The sequence below is a fragment of the Jaculus jaculus genome, chromosome 5 (genome assembly GCF_020740685.1).
Source record: "Jaculus jaculus isolate mJacJac1 chromosome 5, mJacJac1.mat.Y.cur, whole genome shotgun sequence".
In the NCBI taxonomy this organism is placed as follows: Eukaryota; Metazoa; Chordata; class Mammalia; order Rodentia; family Dipodidae; genus Jaculus; species Jaculus jaculus.
In genome coordinates, this window is record NC_059106.1 from 33,377,914 (window position 1) to 33,390,069 (window position 12,156).

General features: G+C 41.7%; 1 protein-coding gene across 18 annotated transcripts in view; it reads left to right on the forward strand.

Moving 5' to 3' along the window:
• Pard3 (par-3 family cell polarity regulator) overlaps window positions 1-12,156 on the forward strand; it is a 619,141-nt gene that overhangs the window by 314,528 nt on the left and 292,457 nt on the right. For 17 of the 18 annotated variants that reach the window (XM_004659771.3, XM_045148688.1, XM_045148686.1 and 14 more), the window contains exons 6-7: window positions 5,606-5,697; window positions 7,628-7,711. In XM_004659771.3, coding sequence (XP_004659828.2) covers window positions 5,606-5,697; window positions 7,628-7,711 — 176 coding nt within the window. The remainder of the gene's footprint in view (window positions 1-5,605; window positions 5,698-7,627; window positions 7,712-12,156) is intronic. The other variant, XM_045148691.1, reaches the window with a different exon arrangement.

Sequence of the window (12,156 nt, forward strand, 5' to 3'; positions counted from 1 at the left end):
CCAATATTTCCTTAGATTTTTGTTAATGATTAAGTAAGTTTATTTTAAAAATTATTTTTTACCTTTTAGATCAAATTGAAACTTTATAAAATTTTAAGACAAGGAAAGTTGAGATTTTTAATGAAAATACATTGTAAGGTGTTATTGCTTGTTATCTATCTCAGATCCCAACTAAAACATTATAAAACATCACCTCAGTGAGATTAGAATGTTATTATTAGAAGGCAGTTGGTCAGATTATAAATCCATACATATCAACCATCCTTAAAACTTAAGTTTTTTTTTTTTACTTTTTTTAAATTAATAGTGCCAGTGGATTCTGTTCTGATATTTCAACTATTTCTGAAACCTGTTTATGTACCTAATATTAGCCTCCTTTTATTTGATTTACTTTTGTTTTTGTTGGATACTTTTAAAAAATGTTTTTAAATGGGGTATTTGTATTGTAGCTTCAAATTTGCAATCTTTCTGTGTTAGCCCTTCGAATGCTGGCCTATACCCCCACACCTTGCTTTTTTATTTTTTATTTATTTGAGAAGGAGAGAGGGAGGGAGGGAAAGAGAATGGGCACACCAGGGCCTCCAGTCACTGCAGAGGAACTCCAGACACATGCACCCCCTGTGCACCTAGCTGACGTGAGTCCTGGGGAATTGAACCTGGGTCCTTTGGCTTTGCAGGCAAATGCCTTAACCTCTGAGCCATCCCTCCAGCCCCCACACCTTGTTTTGATTCAAGTGGAATGCAGTGAGCATGAAGTGAAGCTTCATGGCACATATTTACAATTTGTTTCTTTGCACAGTTGCTATGATTTTATGATTTTTCATTTGTGAAGTCACTCTGTCCTCAGATGTTTGCAATAATTTTCTATATGGGATAGAAATTACTTTCCCCTGGGGATTTGAACAATTAATCAGGTAATTTATTATTTAAACTTCAGCTTTTGGGGATGTCCATTTTCTAGAAATTTCATAAAGACAATGTCTTTTTTGTTTTTGTTTTAGTTTTTCAAGGTAGGATCTCACTCTAGCAGAGGCTGACCTGGAATATACTATGTAGTCTCACGATGACCTTGAACTCATGGCAATCCTACCTGACAATGTCTTTTTCATGTTTATTTATATGTGTGTGTGTGTGCATACATGCACGCAGGTGCACCATAGTTTCTTACCACTACAATTGAATGCCTTGAATGCCTGGCTGGCTTTATGTAGGTGGCTAGAAAATTGAACCCTGGGCCAGTGGGCTTTGCAAGCAAGTTTCTTTAACTGCTGAGCTATCCCCGCAAGCCCAAAAGTAGTGCTTTAATAGATCTTCTTTAGGAAACATTCCCGATTGGTAAATTATGTCTGAACTCAAAAGAACGCTAAATAGGTGAGCAAAACACGCGGGACATTGAGTCAGTGGCGTCTGTGCCCTCCCAACACCTGAGTGCACCTGGGGCATTATTGCAATGGATCACTTCCTCTGGAGCTCTTATGCCCTTCTGACAGGAGCACTGTCCTTACTCCTAAACTGTCATCCGGCCCCATGGGAACAGCCACCTGAGGAGTGGTGGAAGCACCCTGTCACGTGCCCTTCAGGGACTGCACAGGGTGCTGATCCTGTGGAAGCTGGTTTTCTCGACTCACAACCTTCCAAGTCAGGGTCACCTTTGGGGGCCTTGAGAGATTAGATGTTTAGTTGGATGTGGGGAGTCTCTCTACCCCTGGCAGCATGCCACATATGTACTCAGAAGAAACTAAGCAATACTAAAATATTTAGGGTGGGAACTGGCAGCCTTTCCACAGCACACCTGCCGGTCTTGTAGATGTCTGCTCTGAAACCGTCCCCCTTCTTCAGAATGTTGTACTGCTGCAGAAGGCTACTCTTGGGCCACTTTCACTTTCCTGCCCTATCCTCTGAGCAGTGTACAGCAAGAGCAGAGAACAGACCTGGGATGTTCCAGTCCACTACTCCAGCAGAGTACAGCCCAGTGGATGCTCGTGTGCTTAATATAGTGCACAAGACTCTGGGATCTGTTCCTGGTGTTTACATGCACGTACAGCTCCCATCTCCCTCTCCCTGTTCTTCTCCCTCTCCCTTTCCCCTCTTCCTCCCTCTCCCCTCCTATCACCCACCTATACCTATTGAGATTTTAGCTAGTGAAGAAGTGGGTTTCCATTTGGCTCATTCATAACAGTTTTGAGTAACCGTCCTGCCACTCCTTCCTGTCCTCTGTTCTCTCTCTTGACCCAAGGCCATTCCACGCCCCTCTGCATACACACTAACTATCCCCTTGCCTTAAGCCCTCCCCTCTTCTCCCTCCCTCATGGTCTGTTGCGTTTCTTGGCCTCTTCTACTGACTTTCACTTAAGAAGTTTTTCAATGGAAATACTGTGTGCACAGCAAAACACAGTAAATACAAGGTGTTATGCAAGTTTCCAAAGTATTATTGACTTTTCATTTAGTTTAATGGATGATATGTTAACATACACTTACATTTTTTATTGGTATGTAATTGCCCTGAAATATTTGTCAAGTTGTGTTGCATATATCAATTCCTGTTTTTAATAAAGTTTACACCTTGTCTTGTATTTGGCAGAAGCATTTGCCAGTCACAGTGCCGTGCTGGGAAACGGGTCATCTTGGACCTCTCAGGATAACTGGGAGGAGTGTGCGCTTTATTGTCCCCATGCTGCCCGAGACTGTAAGACTTGGTATCACATTCAGGTGTTTCCAGTGCTTAAACCTGAGCTTTTAACCTCTGCATTGTGCAGTAGAAGAGAAAGAGGGCAGGTGGCAAATTTGAAGATCTTCAACAGCATTTAACTTAATACTGAGCTGCAATAATGTGGTAGTAGAGGAATACAACAGAAGAACGTGTTTATTTTGCTGACGGGAACTGTGTTCAGGCACGGATTTGAAAAACCACTGCAGAGCAACACAAACCGTAGAGGAGCTGATTCTGGTACACTTAATATTTGAGAGATGCTAAGCTGTGGTTCCCATAGCAACTGAGTTCAGCCTCATACAGGTTGCTGAAATCCTGTCTCCCATGCTTGGCACAGAGATTGTAAATGACCGCTTCCTGGTGTGTGTCTGTGGTTGGGTCATCATTTATGTGGCTGGTTTGTAGTACTACAGAGGTGTTTCCATGGGGAATGCATCTTGGTGACATTTCAATGGGGCTTAAATTATTAATGAATCCTGAAACAAAATGCCTTTGACCTGTTCAGATTATTTTTATGTCTTACATCTGGGTTTGTAATCAGTCCTGTCAGGTCTCCTCCCCACCCCCACTCCAGATAGAAAAACATCATTTAAGGAATTGGTGTTTACATTTGAAGTGCTGTTCACAGGCAGGCTCAAGACACTGTTAACCTTTGAGATGTATTATGTGCAGTGCTTAAGAGAGATAGATGACTAAGAAGTACGTATTAGAGCCTCTCAAGGCACGAGATCATCAGTCTTCAAGTGCAGGGCTCCTGGTGAGGCACCGTGGTGCAGGAGGCACGTGGCACGTCTGTGGTCCTAGAACTATGAGGTGCAGGGCATTTCCTGCTCTGCTAGCTTCTCCGAAGACCTATGATAGTCAGGCCATCTGAACTGCTCTGCCTGTCAGGAATGTCACATACTGTTTGTCATTGGATCTTGAACCTAGAGCTCCTGCTTATCATTTTGTTGACTGACTTCTCCATGGATGGCATATATGTGTCCTGTATAAGTCAAGTGCCCAAGTAAAAATATAAAATTGGCCATGTATGGTAGCACACACCTGTACCCTTATCACTCCAGAGGTACAGGCAGGAGGATTAGGAGTCGAGGGTCATTTTCTGCTACAAATTGTGTTCCAATCTAGCCTGGGCTATATGAGATCCTGTCAAACAAATAATTGTCTTCTAAAGGTGGGCTTTCTTTCTTCATATAAGTTTACAATGAAATCACTACTGTGAAATCTCTTACTCTGAAATTAGTAACCTAAATAATATGTGTATACCTAAATTATTTGTATAAGGTACCACAAAGTAAATTAAATAAATAATACCTACTTGTTGCTTTGGGGTGTCCTTAGATAGTCCTTAGGATGGTTTTGTTTTAATCTACAAAGTATTTACAGGGTCTCTCTCTATTGGTTGGTGGATGCTAAGGATTCCAGGTGAAGTGTACCTGGGCCTCTAAACCAATATGCTTGGAGACTGAGTCTTTTGTGAAGATTGAAATCTGATGAAAAGGAACACTGCTCCCATTCAGGCATGTTGCCATTATGTAGATGGCTTGGAAATGCTACTAGTGAACGAGATGATCAATGATGGAGGGTTCTCGGCTTCCATTTCTTAGAACTTCCTGCACCTTTATCTTCCTGAGTACCAGCTTTCACACCCAATGTGTGTGACACACTCTCAAGTGTGTATTTAACAAAGTAGTGCCCTTGTCAAGGCATTGTATGAGCATGAGGGCCATTCATGTGGCTGTTTGTGCCTTTTCCTTACCTTGGTCCATGTGTGTACCTGTGTTCTCATGCATGTGGAGGTCAGAGGATAAGCTCTGCTGGTGTTCCTGAGGCACTACTCAGCCGGCACCGTCCACCTCTTTCAGAGACCATGTTTCTTAATGACCTGGAGCTCACCAATTAGTTTAGACTGGGGGCCAGTAAGCCCCAAGGATCCTCCTGTCTCTACTTGTATTGAAATTATAAGGTGTGCCCCCACACATGGCCTTTATTTTTAATGTGTGTTCTGAGGTCCTCATCCTTGGTTGGCAAGAGTAACTGAGCCATCTCGTGCATCTCCGTGTCCTGGTCCTTGCTATGTACAAGCAAACAGATGAGCATTATGATTAGGACCTTCAGATACGGTGACATACACACAGATAGCCTGCTAGCTGGTCAGGGTGCTTGTGTGGGGAACTTCCCTGGGGAGGGCTTTAGGTGTGGTATTATATGCACTGCTTACTCTTCCTGAGAAGCTGAGTCAGTGGATACTGAGGAGGCCTGACAAATGAGTGATTTATTTCATAGTAGATGATGACTGTCTAAAACATGTATCCAGAAAATGCAGAGATAATAAAATAGGGAAATTGCATTTGTTAACAAATGTGCTGATTTCTTTTTGTCTGAGGAGTGTTTGTTACCCTGAGTGTCGCTTGCACACCCACACCCGTCTTCCAATCAAAGACTTTCTGGAGCAGTATGTCAACACGGTGGACTATCAGACTCCAGGTTCACTCAGCTTCCTTCCATGCTGGAGACAAAAACCCAAACATGCTTGTTGCAGGTTTTCATTGCTGGCAGAAATAACCCAGCCAAGAGTAGCTTTTGGGAGAAAAGGGTTTATTTTGGCATATAGGCTCAAGGGGGAAACTTCATGACGGCAGGGGAAAGCTATGACATGAGCAGAGGGCCCCCTGGCCAACATAAGGTGGGCAATAGCAACAGGAGAGTGTGCCAAACACTGGCATGGGGACACTGGCTATAATACCCATAAGCCTGCCCCCAACAATACACTCCCACCAGGAGATGTAAATTCCCAAATCTCTATTAGCTGGGAACCTAGCATTCAGAACACCCAAGTTTATGGGGGACCCCTGAATCAAACCACCACAATGCTCTTTGTCATGCTTTGTCTAGGATGAGGATGGGGCCGAAGAGGACAACAGCCGTGTTGAGCCCGTCGGACATGCTGATACTGGCTTGGAGAATATGCCCAACTTTTCTCTTGAGTAAGTCACTGGTGGAGGGGGCTGTGTTGACTTGATCTGTAATATACCTGTAGCATCATGAATTGTAGCCTGCATTTCAGAAGCATACAGCATGCTGAATGTGTGTGTTTAGTTTTCCAAAGCTCATCTTCCATGTGTTATGTCTTGTAAGCAGTGTAGCATGGAGGGTCATGAGAACCTGCCCTGAATTTCATGCTTTGGCAAATGCTACTAAATTATATAAAATAGTATTGGATTGAATATGTTTGTCATGTTAGTGGCGCTTTCAGAGGGTAGCTGCTTGCCCATATTTTGGTCATTTGTTCAACTTTGGTAAATTAAAAATTATGCATAAACTTATTTTACTTGTGAAAGCTAGTTGGATTAAGTATGTATTAGTTGATCAAACACAGTCTTTGAGTATACTGCATGATAAGTTTAGTGTCCACAGTGCAAGAATCTGGAACACGTTTTAAATATGAATACAACAAAATGTCTTTCTGAGTTTGCACTTGGTTGAACATGAGCATGTTTACAGGCCCCTCCCCCTTGGGGGCCGAGATAGAGATAGAGAGAACAGCCATAGAGAGCTTGGCCTGGGGGAGAATGCGTGGAGCAGAGATGTCAATACAGTTGACCTCGACCTTCTCTTAGTCGTCTGAGGGAGGGTGCCAAGAACATTGGGGTGGGGTGGAGCAGGCTCAGTTCAAGTTGAGTTTAGAGATACCGCAGCCAACATTCGTCATAGTTCCATTTAAGAAATGCTTCCACACCATAGCTCTTTGTGGAAGGAATGTAGACTGAAATAAGGCTATTAGAGTTATATTCTTCTTCATTGAAATGCCAATGGCTCAAATACTGTTAGCAGTTTCTGCATAAGAGGTTATGAAATTCTTTGAAAAAACTTGAATAAAAATCTTTATGCATAGTACTAGTTTAGAAAACATTCAGCAGTAAGGACAAACTTTAACATTTCTATTTAAGACAAGGTCTCATTCTGTGTCCCAAGCCTCAAACTTGGGTAATCCTCCTGCCTCAGCCTCCTGAGTGCTGATATAATAGGCATGATCCATTACAACTGAGTTGATTAAACTTATGCATGCATTTTTGTTTTGTTTTGACTTGTTTGATATCCTTATATTTAGTCTTTGTATGACATAAGCTATAAGTATATATATATGTGTGTGTGTGTGTGTGTGTATATATGTGTGTATACACACACACACACATGTATGTATAATGTATTAATTGCAAAGATTCATAATGTAGCTTTAGTAATATAGATTCCTGCACTTAGTGGGCAAAGGACCTCACTTACTTGACAGAGGTAACTTCATAACTTTAAAGATTTGTGAAAATTATTTGATTTTTTTTTTTTGTGTGTGTGTGGGTGGATGTCCATCATCTTAGATTTCATGACCCACACTTGCATCATACTTATATCAGCATAGGAAATGTTGACTTGGGTCATCATGGAATATTGTGTCATAAGAAGAGTGGGGATCACTCTGAACTGTCACCTATAGGGGTGAAAACTTTGATCTCATTGGATTACTGGAAAGATCTATGATGTGCATACATTAGAGCACTTTTTAAAGTACCAAGTGCTATGTGCCTGTAACACGTACTGTACCAGTAGAAGTCTAGCCTCTGACCCTCACAGCATGAACTCATGTCGCTTAGAAGGGGCAACAGTTCTGTTATTTTAATGTAGCTGTCTCTGATGATTGCTCCCCTCCATGCCATCAGACTAACATCCAGGTAGGTGCAGTCTGCTGTGGCTCCATCCTCATGCCTGTGTTCCAGAGTGTGTCTGCGTGCCTGCCTGGTGGGGTTTTGTTTCCTTGTCTTCGTTGCGTGCTGTGTGTCTGTGCTGTGGCGGTTTTGTTGTTTTGTTTTTGTTTTGGTTTGTTTACATGTTCACGCTCCCTCATTCATCATTGTCTCACAGTGATATGGTAAAGCTCGTACAAGTCCCCAACGATGGAGGGCCTCTGGGAATCCATGTAGTGCCTTTCAGTGCTCGAGGCGGCAGGTAACGTATCTTGCAGGTTTTTATTGAAACTTAACGTGCGCTGTGGTGGGTGTTGGTTTTGCACGTGCTTCTTGGGGGCAGCTGCTGCTTCTTGATCTCAGAATGCATGTAGTGTAACGAAAGACATTTCCCTGTGCAGAAATGAAGCGTGCATTCACATTATCCCAGTAAGCTCACTGTTGCCCACATTAGAGCTACTCTCTGCCTTTGCTGCACACTGACCACTCCACCTGGATTTGAAGTTTGGGGCAGCTTAAAGCAGGTGTTTGGAAAAAAATGTGTCCAGTGAAAGGTACTTGAGTCACTCAGGTTGACTTACTTCATGTTTATCTCTTTGGTGACTCAGTTCTTTAATGGTGCAGGTTGTTGATAATTTTGAACATCTGTAGAAAATTATGCATGCTAAAGATTTATCTCCTATTATGTAGCTTATTCCTTGTCTTAACCCGTTTAAGTAGTGTGAATTAATTTTCCCACTAATTTCTGTAGGGCAGATGCCACTGACAAGAGAAGTCCATAGCACCTTTCCTGTCTCCAGGACTAAAAGCTGGGCATGGTTGACTTGTTGAACTTTAACACTTCTCCTCTTTTCTGCCTTCTAACAATTATTTGTCAGAATGTTTTAATGAGTTTAATGAGGAGGTAATCTTTGGAATGATTATTTTATTGCTATCACTTTATTTTTTATTTAAGCTTTCTTATTATCGAGAACAATAAGAGGAGTTGGAAAGTAAATGAGAACATTGTCTGAGAACTTAGAGGAGTGACCAAGAACCTAGATAAGTGACAAAGGTGTAGACCAGTGACTGGGAACCGAAGGGATGTAGAAAAGTGATTAAGAAATTACAAGTGGTAGGCAGCCTAGATCAGTGCTCAGAACTTTTGAACAATGACTGAGGCACTGAGAACAGTGGCTGAGAACAGTGACGCCCAACTTGGACCAGTGACTCTGAAGTTAGAACAATGACTAGAGACAAGACGTAAGTGTGAGAGTCATCTTAGATCAGTGGTCAGAATCAAAGACCAGTGTCAGAGAAACTGGAACAATTTGGAATAACCTAGAATGATGCACAACAGCCTCGACCAGTGAGCGTGGATGTATAACTGAGTACACAAGAACCAAGGAATCAGAGCAATGACCAAGAGCCTAGAACAGTGAACCAGTACTGTGACCAGTGACTAGGAACCTAGAATAATGAGAATCCAAACTTAGGATTGACAGTTTAGAAAGCTGACTGACAACCTACACCATGCCTTCTAACTATTCTCAAGGAATTACATACTTGTAGTCTGTTGTAAAAAATAGCATAAATTGCAAGTACATGACTAAATATGTATTTTATTTTTAATATAAGTATTTAAATAATTGTTCTACCCTGGTAATGTTAGTAATTACTGTTAGTCCAGATTTATTTTGTTCCTTGGATCAAGCTTGGGTTTAGTGAATGTCTACTAATGAAACTGTGATTTACTCCCAGTTCTTTTGCTGCCCCATGGCTGTGAGAACTTCATAGCACAGTGTGAAATTCACCTTGAATTCTGCTGTTTTATTCACAGACTTGTAGCAGCTTTCATTTTTTCTATTTTTAAACTCTTGAGGTAGCATTAAAATTTGTTCAAAGAATTTTCATTTAGTTAAACCACATACTGTTTTCAAAGGGACCTTTTCCTTTATTTTCTTTAAAAAATACAATTGACAATTATCTCAAAAGTTAAACTTTAAAAAGACCTTAATAAGGGCTGGAGAGATGGCTTAGTGATTAAGGTGCTTGTCTGTGAAGCCTAAGAACTCATGTTCAAATCTCCAGGTCCCACGTAAGCCAGATGCACAGTGATGCAGTGTTGCTCATGTGCAAACGGGGGCTCATGCGTCTGGAGTTTGCAGCAGCTGCAGCCCCTGGCATGCCCACTCTTGCTTTCTAAATAAAGCAGTCTTTAATAAGTTGGAAAAATGGGGTGGCTAAAATGCATGGATTATGTCTTTTCACGATAATGGTTTTAAAGTGCCTATGAACCATAATTCACCATAAGTGAGATTTAATTCTGTATATGTCAACTTTGAACCAATATTTCTATTACAGACACATTATTTTCTGTCTTGTATTATACATTTCCTACTTCACTGTGTAAAGCTGTTAGGCTCAAACATAAAACGTAAGAAACATATACCGACAAGTAAGATGAATTCAAGGGAGAGCACTGTGCAGCCCACCACAGCTGCTGGTTGCCATGGTATTGCGTTTTGACGGGCGGCACACATTCCAGTAAACAAGTGTCCCTTTCCAGAATTAGAAATTCTATAGCTGAATCATTCTTAGTTCCTATTAACTTGACACTTAATGAAGAAAATCATGTACTGTCCCATATAAATAACGAAGCTATTTTTATGTGAAAAGAAAAGCAGATTTTTCATAAACCCTTTTCATTTAGCACTGATTTTCGTATTTTTCATGGGGATACAGATTAGGAAAATCCCCCCCCCCCCCCCCCCCCCCGGTTACAGACTACATCTTTAATCTTCCACATGAACTCGATAGTTGTAGTTCTTCAGGGTTGGCTGGCAGTGGGCGAGGCAGGGGAGGTGGGCTGTGCAGATTCACAGAGCCCAAGCCCAGGGATGTCTGGAGATATTTTGAAGTGGTTCTTTTTAAATCAGAATCCTTGTGAGGACTTCACTGGGTGGTGAGGTGCAAGGAAACACTGCTGAGCAGGGTGCCGTCTTTCTCTAGGGATGTGCAGCCTGGGGGCAGGGAAGAGGAGTCTCAGCCATGAAATCACGCCCTTATAATTAATCATGTGAGACGTGCAGATGCAGCTGGTAACTAACTGGTGGTCTGTGAGCTGGCAGAGGACACATTGTGTGAACTTGGTCACTGGAGCTGGCTTGTGGTGCAGGGGTGACTTTTAAATGTGAAGACGGCTTGAAAAGATCCCTGCATCCACTCTATGGTTTCTGCAAGAGAAAATTAAGAACTGTAGAATGGCAGAAAGAAAAAAAATAGGTAGAACTCCTTTGAAAGTCCATTCTCCATCGTATCTCCTTCCCCTTGGGGGGAGGGACGGAATTACCATGGGATATTGTTTACAATTATGGAAGTTGTCAATTAAAAAAAAAGAACCATGAAAAAGAAAAAAATAGGTGGAACTCATGAAGAAATGCACATGTATATAGTGGGAATACAGCAATACATGCTACTTAATTTGGAATGTCCAAGAATACCTCCTTAATAAGAAATTTCAATCATCCTTGGGTCTCCTTGATTGAATGACTCTCACTGACTACATCTTTCTATAAAAGTGACCCATGCCTGTCAGTGTTTCTTGTTTACATTTTCAGAGTCCAAGGTACAATTCAGAGTGGGAATCATGTGCACAGACAACTGTGAAGTCAGAGTTGGAGAAAGTTCTAGAGCTCTTCCTAACAGCCTCATGTGTAGTCATGTTGTTCTAACCCAGAACCTTGCCAGACCGACCTTCCTAAGGCTAATTTCTGGAGTGAGATCAGTGCTGTGCCTCTATCAGCAGGGTTACATGTGGCTCATCTGAAAACCCTTCCTTGGGTGATGTCTCTTTATTCCTCAACACAGACATAAATAGCAAAGCCCCAAGAATATTACCTTCCCCATGTTGGTTCTCCTTAAGTCATCATGAGCATCATTGTAAAATAGTTAGCTGACCCCTATCTGGAGTTTCTTACTTAGTTTCATTACCTTGCACTGAACTTTCTCTTTACACTGATCATTTCCTCTCCTGATTTAAAGAGCAGATGACCTTCCTATTTAAATCAGAAGTGTGACTGCCTTCAAGAAGTATGGAACACATAACTGGGATGCCCTTTGGCAGAGAACTGTTTTATTTTTATATCTACTTGTTCCTTCTTAGAGCTAACCATACATATTGGACCATGGTAGCTTATGTAGAAATAAAACCTCAAGCTGGCCGTTGTCACAAACCTACCTGTCCATTTCAGTACCCCAAAAGCTGAAGTGGGACACTCTTGAGCTAAAGTCCAGCTTGAGCTTCCTAATGAGACCCTGCCTTTGAAAAGAAAGAAAGAAAGAAAGAAAGAAAGAAAGAAAGAAAGAAAGAAAGAAAGAAAGAAAGGAAGGAAGGAAGGAAGGAAGGAAGGAAGGAAGACAACAACGCATAGCACGGACATGCCCTGACCTCTACAGTGTTTGATGGATTTTCTGAAACTTTTTTTTTTTCTTCAAGGTAGGGTCTTGCTCTAGCCCAGGCTCACCTGGAATTCACTGTGTAGTCTCAGGGTGGCCTCGAACACAGTGGTGATCCTCCTACCTCTGCCTACTGGGTGCTGGATTAAAGGCATGTGCCACCATGCCGGGACACCCTGAGACTTTTTCTGATGATACAAAAATATGATTATAAAAATTATTATGACATAATGTTAAAATCTGCACAAAAGAGATAAAAAATCATTTACT